The sequence below is a fragment of the Chenopodium quinoa genome, unplaced genomic scaffold, assembly GCF_001683475.1.
Source record: "Chenopodium quinoa cultivar QQ74 unplaced genomic scaffold, ASM168347v1, whole genome shotgun sequence".
NCBI classification, from domain to species: domain Eukaryota; kingdom Viridiplantae; phylum Streptophyta; class Magnoliopsida; order Caryophyllales; family Amaranthaceae; genus Chenopodium; species Chenopodium quinoa.
In genome coordinates, this window is record NW_018743405.1 from 3,895,075 (window position 1) to 3,906,091 (window position 11,017).

General features: G+C 38.0%; 1 protein-coding gene across 1 annotated transcript; it reads right to left on the bottom strand.

Annotated features, from left to right (window-relative positions):
- Window positions 1-61: 61 nt before the first annotated feature.
- Window positions 62-3,179, bottom strand: LOC110739040 (protein FAR1-RELATED SEQUENCE 5-like). Its single transcript, XM_021919494.1, has 5 exons — window positions 3,080-3,179; window positions 2,418-2,557; window positions 2,112-2,280; window positions 1,450-2,017; window positions 62-1,202 (listed from the first exon to the last, which is right to left on the bottom strand). Exons 1-5 carry the CDS (start codon window positions 3,177-3,179, stop codon window positions 1,058-1,060), a joined length of 1,122 nt encoding a protein of 373 aa, XP_021775186.1. The 3' UTR covers window positions 62-1,057.
- Window positions 3,180-11,017: the final 7,838 nt, after the last annotated feature.

Consider the following 11,017-nt stretch of genomic DNA (forward strand, 5'->3'; position numbering starts at 1 on the left):
AATAAAATGTTTTTTTTGGCACATTTGAATTTACCTGAGACCGTTTATTGCTCAAAACAATGAATTCAGTGGGATCACTAATAGAATTAGCATAAGTAACAACACAATCATTCTCATCAAGTTCCTATTAAAAAAAAACATAAATGATCATTTACGAAAACTGAAATGATCAATTTGAAAATATTAAATGATGATATACCTGTACAACTGCTTGCCCTATACCCCTTTTGTAAGGAGTGTACATAGACTTTTTCCTCTTGAAATTACCCTTTGCCTTGTTGCACTGCTTCTCCAAGGTACTCTTAGGCCTTACATTCCTCTCACCTTTAGGCCTAGCTTTTGGAGGATTCTTGATCTCAAGATCAACAATTTCAACCTCTTTAATAGGTTCACTAAAGTCAATTACACCTGATATGCTGTCAACCTTCTCTTTTAACAGATTGAAATAACACTCAACCTCTGCCCTTGCATTCAAAGAATTCTGACAACTTGTTATCAACTTCACAAACTTTCTGATTGTTTGTGACCTCCAAACACTAGTAGCCACAACATTTTTCCTCAAAGTAGGTTCTTCAATACCATTACTAAAAATGGCAGCCTTTGTCCATCGTTTCATTATATACTCTTGTGGAATATTACGCACACAATGCAAATGATATACTCGAAGAGAATGAGAACAAAGTAAACCAGTCTCACTAAAGTACATGCATGTGCAACAAACTGCATGTGTTTCCTTATTAAAAACAACTTCATGCTTAATTATATCCTTCCCAGGCCTCCAAAGAAGATATGAATATTCTGGAAAACGCAAACCATTATCAACATGATCATAAGCTGTCCCCCTAATGAACTCCTCTTCAAAAAGCACATAAGCTTGAATAGTGTACAATGATCTTGCATGAATTAATATACCAATATTAGCAAAAGCTAGGTGCCTATTACCCCTCAAAGTATTGTAATCTCTTCCACCTTCCTTACTTCTCCACTCAGAAACGACATCAAGAAAAACATGATAAAAATCACATAAACCTTGAGTCTTATTAAGACGTTGTGAAACTCAGTTATTAGTAGTTTCACTACGTTGAGAGGACAATATACCACCAGACCAATACTTCTTAGAATAAGCAGGACACCACATTTCCTTTATTTTATACAAATCACATAACCAATCATCATTTTCACATTTGTATTTATCACACATCCTGTATAACAGAAATGATCATATATTAATTGAAAAATGAGCAAAATATAAATTAAAATATGTACATTTGTATAAAGAATAATGATCATAAACAATATGGACACTAATAATATTATGATAACATACAAAAAAAAAGAAAAAACTGTATGATCATATATAAAACACTAAATGTTCATATCTATAACACATAATAATCAAATATATAACATAATAAAAATAAAAAATAAATACAAAAAACAATAATTTACCTTTTCCAGAAATATTCAAATTCAGCAGGAGTTTCACAATACTTCAAAAGATATCCAAACAAATCTGTAAAGCCTTCCAAAGCTCTCAATGCTCCAATGTGTTTCTTAGAATTTTGTTCAAGATGCCATACACATAAACGATGATGAACAGTTGAAGGAAAAATGTTTCTTATACCCGCTGCAATCGCTTGTGCTTGATCAGTCATAATTGCAATGGGACTTTTCCTTCCCATTGAGTGCAAAAATGTGTCAAACAACCAATCAAAAGCCTCGGTGCGCTCATTAAGAATAAAACACATACCAAACATGACATTGTTACCATGATGGTTCATCCCAACAAATGGAGCACATATCATTCCATATTTATTAGTTCTATAAGTTGTGTAAAAAACCAACAAATCTCCAAAGTAATGATAATCTCTCATCATCCTACCATCACGCCAAAAAAAACTAACTAAAGCACCACTATCATCTTGTTCAAAATCATAATAAAAATCTGCCTCATCCACATGTCTCTTGGCAAAATATTTAATCAATTGGTTACTATCACATTCTTCAATTTGGGTAGCTTTTTTCAGATGACAATGTATTATACGCATCAGAAGAAGGAAAAGAAAGATTAGGAGATCCACCAACCTCCTTCTTTAGAACCCTCAAAGAACCAGTAACTTTGACTCCGCTCAATTTCATTGTTGAAATGAAAAGAAGTTGCTCTTTATTCACATCCCTTTGAGACCTTATCAAATGCCTTTTTTCAGGAGGAATCATAGCATGATTATGAACCATTTCATGTCTTGTACATGTATAGACCCCTAAATGATCAATATGAAACTGCACAAAAGCTAAACAACCAGCTCGATGATCCAACTTCTCATAAATCCTTTTATTCTTACACTTATTATCTTTGAATCTCTCATTACAACAAACAAATCTTTTCATCAAAAAAGAATCATCTCTTCTTCTCTTACTCTTCCCAATTCGAATTCCAAAACCTTTCCTAAAAGCATATTCATTATACGCTTCAAAAGCTTCATCTTCAGATTTAAATTCTTATCCTTTAATTCAGACTTTTCTGCTTCTAAATAAACAATATCATCCTTTTTTTCCACTGCACAAAGTTTTAATATACAATTATAAATGATCATAAAGAGTTTCATGAATGAACAATAACAAATAAGTAAAATGTTCAATATTAAAACAGCACATGATCAATTGCAAAAATTTCAGCACATAATATTTTAAACAGTATCTTCATTATTTACCACTGCACATAATATCGATATAAAAATGTAAAAATAAATGATCAAAAATGACTTTGAGACTGAACATAAACAAATTAATAACTACAAACAAGAAAACATAAATGATTAATTGAAAGTATAAAATTAATCTAAAAAATATACAACAAAAACACACAATTCTAAAACACAAAGAAAACAAAAGAAGCAACAAAATGTTCATACAAAGTATAACAATCGAATTACATTATCATTATAGTGTAATCAAAGTAGTAAATTCAAAAATCGAAGATGAATAATAATACATAAATTAAGTTCAAATAAACAGAGCATTATAACAGAACAAAGTAGAGATGATTAAAAATTGCAAAATTATGATCACAATTACTCACTTTGTTGAAGCAACGAATCAACCAAACGAACTCCAGAAGGAAACACACGCTCGCAATCACGATCAAAATCAACGCAATCTCCAGATGCAGAATTCGTCATTGATGATCGGTAACAATTATCAAATTCGTAAAAAAAATCAAATGAAGAAGATGAAATAACAAGAGAAAAATGTAGATAAAAAATAGAGGTTGATCAATTGAAGAGAGAGAAAAAATAGGGTTTAAAATCATATATATATACATAGCTTGAATAATAAGAAACAAAGAAAAAAGGAAAAAAGAGGAAGAAAAAAAAAAACAGGGAAAGAATGGCAAAATGAAGCTGCACATGAGAACTCTACCCCAACTACAAAACGACGTAGCTTAAGGGGGGTGTAGGGAACATACCCTACACTAGGGTGTAGGGTAAATTTTTCATATTGTGCTAAGGTATAAAAACCTTAACTTCTCCCATATTGCATTCATTCACATATAGCCTCAAGCAATTAATACTCTTACATAACACTTTCTCTCTCTACACTATAGTGACTTTGACATCGGAGGGCCTTCCTCGGCACACCCCCGGTGCCACTTTACGTATGTTTGCTGTGCAGGAAATCCTCGGCTCAACATCACTTGGATAGAGCTCAGTCTTCATCCACTTCATAGGACCTTCGACAGGGTGCTATTGTTTCACCCGAAAAAATTTGGCGTATTCTGTGGGGAAGACTTTAAAAAAATCTTTAAGCTAATCTCAATTGTTCTACTCTAATCTAACCGTAAGAGCAAGAAATCCGACGGGAGTGGCAGCTCTTCGTCAAAGAGGAGCCACGGGGTGCCTGAGAAGCCCTCGCCGTCTCCGCAAGCCTCACCGACCAGGCATTCCTCCGGGGAGGCCATCTCAGGGGGGCATCAAGAGAGAGAACTCAATCTTCCTCTCATCATTCTCAACGGACGAATTCTCAGCGTCCGAGTCACTCCAATGCTTGAAGTCCACCTTTGAGCATCCACACTCGCTCCCAAACTCAGTTGAGGACCCCTTAAACGGGACCCTCAACCGAGGAAATTGCGAGAGCTCTAGCGGTCTTCATAGAGGCCATGAAGGCTGGAACCATGCCTCCTCTACATGACCGATCACCTCCGCATACCAGGCATCAGCGGAGGAGAATCAGGCAAGAGGGGGGAGGCCCAAATCCTTCAAAGAATTGGAGGACAAATGGGAAGAGGACACATGGAGAACTGAATGGGAAAGGAGTAAAAACCCGCATTTCTTCAAAGAGTCCGACACCGTGATCTTCCAAAGCAACAAAAGCAGCAATTCTGCCTCTTGGCCAGAATCTGCTCACCGGAGCGTTTATGATCGTCTCGATGTAAGGGAACCGAGAGTGCACATCCGCCTCTCTTTCCTTGATCAAGTCGGGGCTCATCCTGAATCTTCCCGGCCACTTCTACCTCTCTGAGAGGGCGGAGCGCGGTCCCTTTGGTCAGGAATAAAGGAAAGGCTGTAATGCTTCCCACCATTTCTCCAATTGAGTGATGGATACTGGAAGAACATGTGCCGATGGTTAAAGTTCCGTCACACATCACCTATGATTGTACTTCGGATTCGAAGGACCAAATTTCCTCTTACGAGGGGCACATGCATCTGAACCCCAGGTCCAAAGCGACCTGGTGTAAATACTTTCCTACTACTCTCAAGGGGGTCGCGCAAGCGTGGATCTCCAAGGGAGTCAAGGAGGGTTCGATAATGGGGTGGGACAATCTGTCCACCAAGTTTAAAAGCAAGTTTTCTACAACAAACTGCCGAGAGAAGGCAACATCAGAGCTCATAGGACTGCAACAAGGGGAGACCGAAAGTCTCCGAGACTATCTGACTCATTTCAGCAACGAGTCATCTGGTATTCTAAGCCTTGACCAGGGGCTGGTCGTTTTTACTTTACATCACGACCTTCGAACTGGACCGTTTCTCGACTTCATGGTTATGCATACCCCGGAAACCTTGGAGGAAGCTATGAATGCTTCGGATTAGTTCATCCGAGCTGAAGAGTGGAACAAAAAAAAAATCCATCCTCAAACCGCGGGTGGGAAACAAAAACAACAGACCTCGTCTAAAGGCCAAGGCCAGAAGGGGAAGGGAAAGGCGAAAGCCTCGGAACAAGCTTCGGCCAATGAGCCGAAGAAGGATAAGTCTACACCTCATTTGGGCAGATGCGAGTCCTACACGCTGCTTGCCCTTCCTCACGCGAAAATCTACAGCGTGACCAAGGACGAGCACAAATATAAAAAGCCAAGACCACTTTCTCAGTGGTATCAGCAGAAAAATAAAGATTGGTGGTGTGAATTCCATGAGTCCCCTGGACACAACACCAAAGATGTATCCAGCTGAAGGGCCAGATTGAAGACATGGTCCGAAGGGGATACTTGAAAAAATACCTCGCAAATCACCACAAGGAGAAAAAAGCTGAAAATGCCGAGAAAGACTCTTGGCAACAAGTTGAATTCCCCCGGAAAAACAACAAGGCACCGGACAAAGAGGGATACCCTCCTATCCTTGCCATTTCCGGAGGGACGTGTTCTCGGAGGGAGCAAAAACGTCACCTTAGGGCGCTGACCCACCAGGTGAATCACGCTGACATCTAGCCTCCTGAGTCGCCGATGCCAAACATGACGTTCACAGCCGCCGACTGCCGGGGGGTGACGTACCCTCACGAGGATACCCTGGTGATCATCACCACGGTGGCCAACCACAACGTCTGGCGTACACTCGTCGATGGTGGTAGCGGAGCAAACATTTTTTTCCGAAAGGCCTACAATCAAATCAAGCTGAAGACCAGGCACCTAACGCCTGTACCTTACCCGATATCTGGATTCAACGGGTCTTCAACTTACCCCGATGGGAAGATACTTCTTCCTGTCACCATCAGCCGCGACGAAGCAGCTATGAATGTCATGGCTGAGTTCTTGGTCATTGATGCTCCTTCAATGTACAAAGTGATCATGGGGAGACCTTTGATTCACGAGATTCAAGGAGTAGTCTCCACGTATCATCAAATGATGATTCACGTTTCAGACACCGGCTACCCGAAAGAATCGAGGGACGCCAAAAGGAAGCCCGAAGGTGAAATTACCTCAAGTTGTCCACTAGTCGTTTGGAAGACGACGACGATGAGGATGAGGAGGAAAAAGAAAAAGAAAGAGAGCCTAGCGCAAAGAAGCCGAAAGGCCTAAGCGCTTCATCTCAAGGTTCTCTGGCGAGAGAAAAATCGCTAGAGAAAGATAAGGTTGGACCTTCACCTGGGCCGAAAGACTCAGAGGACTGGCCGAAGAAAAAGTTTGGGAAGCCAGCTGACATCGACATCAGGCCAGATTGTGAAGAGTCCGGCCCCAAAGCTATGAAGCTGGACCATCAGACTGAATTGGTCGAGTTGACTGAAGGAGACCCTGAAAAGTGCGTCACAATCGGACATGATCTTGATCCAAACGATCATGTAGAGCTTATCCAACTCCTTTGGGAAAATAGAGATGAGTTTGCTTTCTCGGCAGCTGATATGCCTGGTAGTGATCCAAACCTTATCTCCCATAAGCTTAAGGTCGACCCAACGTGTTGGATAGTTAAGCAAAAGAAGCGGAATTACTCCGCAAGCAAGAACCGAGACATTGCAGCTGTAGGGAATATTTCAAGCATTACCCCAAACTTGAACCCCACTGTGATCATACACTAAAGTATGGTGGCGTCCAAAGGGAAGGAAGCTAGAGCAAAAGAGTCTCCAACAAGTTTTAGGATCTTGTAAACCGTTCACAGGGTGAAGGTTACACCCCTTAACGATCCAAGAGATCGTTAACTCCAATAGGTCTAGAACCATGACTGGTAGTTCGAGGATGAAGGTACAAATCCAACCTAAAAGAGATTGAACCTGCCCTAATAATAGGCCTCTACTTTATTCTGATTGTATTCATGTGCTCTTTCTGACTAACATGCAATCAATAGGATTACCTAAACCTGTTTAATCTATGTTGGTTGAATAAATGCACAAACAAATCTATTATTGGCGATCACTTGAATTATAATCATGTTAACCTTAAACAAGATTATTAATTATCTTATTAAGCGTGATTATAAGTACCAATTCCCTTTAAACATGCATAAAAGACGTGATCAAGCAATAACAATAAATATCAATATCAAGCAACATGATAATAATCATAATAATAATAATCATCAATAAAATAATCATGTTAAAGCATAATAATAGAAAGATCCTAGGCATGATACTAACAAGATTAATAACAAGCCCTAGCTAGTCACTAAATAATAAAAATCAAAGCTTTAATCCTAACATGATACTAACATACTTTTAAGAAAGAGAATATGAAGCATCGCAGGAATCACAATTGTCATAATTGATATTAAAATTATAGTTATTACCCTAAACATGATACTAGGAATCATTGTTGTTATTCAAAACATCAAATTAAGAAAAGCATCCTAACATGATACTAGGAATCAACATAACAACCTAAACATGGTCTCTATATCATAACAACAATAAATCAATTAAAGCACTTACTTTGTTGCCTCGTACCTCTTTCTAATAAAAAAATACACACGTTAGTATATTCAAGGAAAATAATAAAATCAAAACAATTAAATTAAATAATTGAAAGAGAGATTTGGGACCAAACCCTCAGAAATTAAAACATTTCACGTCTAGGGCGAAGGCAACTTCGAACTTGGCTAGGTGTTTCTAGATCTTGTGAATACGGAATTTTGTATGCAAAAGGCTAGTTTAGAAAAGAGAGAGAGAGAGAGTAATCAAGAGATTCTTGATGAGAGTTGGTGAAAGAGAGAATTAGAGAATTGATGATTGAAAACGGAGGTTTTAGGAGGCTATTTATAGAGAAAATCAGCCGGATGTGATAAAAAACGAACCAGAGTTTCGAAAAGAATAAAACACGATCGCAGCGCCAAACACGCGCGTGGCGCCAAACGCTGAGCTTTATCATATCTTTTGCGCCAGATGCTAGGCTTGGCGTCCGGCGCTGCAAAACAGTTTTTGCGGATTTTGTTTTTATTATATCTTTTGATCTAGAAGTCCAAATAAGTTATATAATATGTCGTCGGAAAGCTCTTGAAGTCTAATCTCCAACCCAATTGAAATAAAATCAAAATATTTATTAGATAAAAATATATGGCTGAAATAGTAGAAGGGTGTTAGTTTTGGATAGAGTTTCATATCTCATTCATATCTTTTCTGTTATAACTCGGATTTAATATTATAATATATCATTGGAAAGATAATTTCAAGATCTATCCAAACATATAAGATTTGGATAAAGATTATGAGGCACGAAAATAAAATCTGAATATATTCCACTTCGTATAAAACAAGGATTCTAAAAAGGAGTAGTTTCATTTAGTTTCAAACTCTTTGAAACATAATTATCAATCCTAACTCCATTAGGATTTAAGAGAACCTTTTAGAATATTCTAGAAGACTATATGTAGGCGTCGTTCAAAGTGCGCCTACGTTAAAGCATGTGGTGAATATGCTTGACACTCATAGGAAGTGGGAATTGACGTATACGATTAGGGACAAGGAAAGTAGGGAGCCGCCAACAAGTTTTTAAGGAACTTGTAAACCGTTCACGGATCGTAAAAGGCAACCACGAATAAGGGACAACGAAGGCAACAACGATTGACCCGTGAAGGTTACACCCCATTCATAATCCTTGAGATTACTAACTTTGGTTTGGAACCATGAAAGGAGGATCGGGGATGATGGTACGAAGTGAGTCATGGAGTCACATTCGCCCGTATTGGCCTCTACTCAATTCTTATAGTGAAAAGTGATTCCTGCGATCTCAAAGGCATACAAACAAAATATTCAATTCGCTCAAAACTATTATTTAACTAAATTGGTTGAATATTAATGCACACATAATTCTAAAATATTGGTGATCACTTGAATTAATTAACAAGATTAAAAAGGATCCTAAACCGGTTGTCCAAATTATCTTATTAGGCGTGATTTTCAATTACATATTCCCTTTAAACATGAAATATGGTGATCATAAATATAATAAAACAACATTAATATTAAACCCAATTTAATCACAATTCCAAAAAACATAAAATCGTTAGAAAAACAATTAAAATAAGAGCATGACCCTTACTTTGATTCTGTTTGTTTGCAACTACAAAATAATAAACGAGTTAGTAACTTCAAGAAAATAATAAAGCAATGATTAAATTAAATTAAATAAAGTAAGGTAGATTTGGGGCCAAACCCTCAAACAGTTCTACCTTTCACGCCTTGGCTTAAGGATAAAACCACGAGTAAAGTATGGACTCCTTTGAGTACTTGAAGAAGGAATTTTGAAGTAGAAAAGGGGTAGGCTAGTGTTTAGGCTAAAGCATTGAAGAGAGAAAATAAAATAATCGAATTACTTGGTGCCCCGTTCATCAGAAATGAGAGGGTATTTATAGGGAAAATGTGCTGAGGGAGCACACGGAACCCTAAAATGATAAAAACCCTAAAAAAGTATCCCGTGACACGGTCAAACTGTACCGTGACACGGGAAGCTCCACCGTCAGACGGTACACTTTCCCGTGACACGGTACATTTTTGGTGTGACGCGGGAAATTTTCAGAAAACGGGATAAAAAACGCGTTAAGGGTTTACGCGGAAAAGACACGTAATGTCCCGTGTCACGGCAGACCTCCCGTGTCACGGGAAATCCCACCGTCAGACGGGAAGGATTCCCGTGACACGGTAGGTATTTGCCGTTGCGCGGGAAATTCCAGCCTGTTTTTCCGTCTAAATACATTTTTAACCCTAATTTCCTTCGGCATTTTAAGTGCCGATTGATAATTTCGGGCCTTTTCTGACTTTTTATTATTCGGGCTAAAATAAGAAAATAATTAAATTAATATAAATAAAGGGTTTGGGCCAAAAATAAATAATAAAACAATAAAATAAAAAAGGCTTGGGCTAAAAATTAATTAATAAGTTTGGGCTGAAATTAAAACTATGCTTTTACCAAACATCAAGACTAATCCATGGACTGTTCAAAAATATGAATTTAATAAAATACGATTTTTTAAGCACTCTCGGGATTAAATACTAAACCCGACCAATAGTGGCGGTGAAAGGTTGTTCATCATCGGGTTTGGTTTTGGGGAGACATTTTTAGGTGTCTACACTATAATAAATTCTAATAGCTTTAGGAATGATAATTAATAATAGACCCTCCTCTAGAGCATTGGGCCGTATATAAAAACCAAATCGGGCCCAATTTAGTATTTTGGCCATAACTTCCTCATTATTCGTCGGAATTGGGCTTATAATATATTGTTGGAAACGTCTTTTAAAGTCCTATCCAACTACACTATTATTGGACCCATATCATGGACCAAAATAAAATGGAATTCACGTTTTTTATAAATAAGGTAGGAAAAGAAATATTTTCAAAAACAGAAAGAAGAGATATTTTAATAAAAACATCCTCATCACTAGACTTTTCACACTTTCACCTCGTTCAATAATCAAATGACATGAAAGGTATTCATCAATGGGTTTGGCTTTGGGGAGACACATTTGGGTGTCTACAGCAGCCGAAGTCAAAAAGTTGTTGGATGCAGGCTTCATCTAACCCTGTCAGTATCCAGAATGGTTGGCTAATGTGGTGATGGTTCAGAAGGCAAATGGAACCTGTAGAATGTGCGTTGAATTCACGGACCTAAATAGGGCTTGTCCAAAGGACTTCTACCTGTAGACATCTACTTTTGGCCTCCTGTCCTGACAGAAAATGCAATGACGATAAATAAAGCCATCTTCGTGTTGGATCAAAGTGAAGAATACTTATGGATAACTAGTTAAGTCACAAAACACAAAAGACTAGCCCAAATTAAAGAAAACCCAAAACAAAGATCCAATTAACTAAACCCGATCATAATTA

Coding starts and splice junctions, on each gene's coding strand:
- LOC110739040 (XM_021919494.1), bottom strand. CDS start 3,179: ATGACGAATTCTGCATCTGGAGATTGCGTTGATTTTGATCGTGATTGC. Junction 2,018..2,111: donor GAGCGGAGTCAAAGTTACTG/GTTCTTTGAGGG, acceptor ATCTGAAAAAAG/CTACCCAAATTGAAGAATGT. Junction 1,203..1,449: donor TTTGAATATTTCTGGAAAAG/GTAAATTATTGT, acceptor TCTGTTATACAG/GATGTGTGATAAATACAAAT.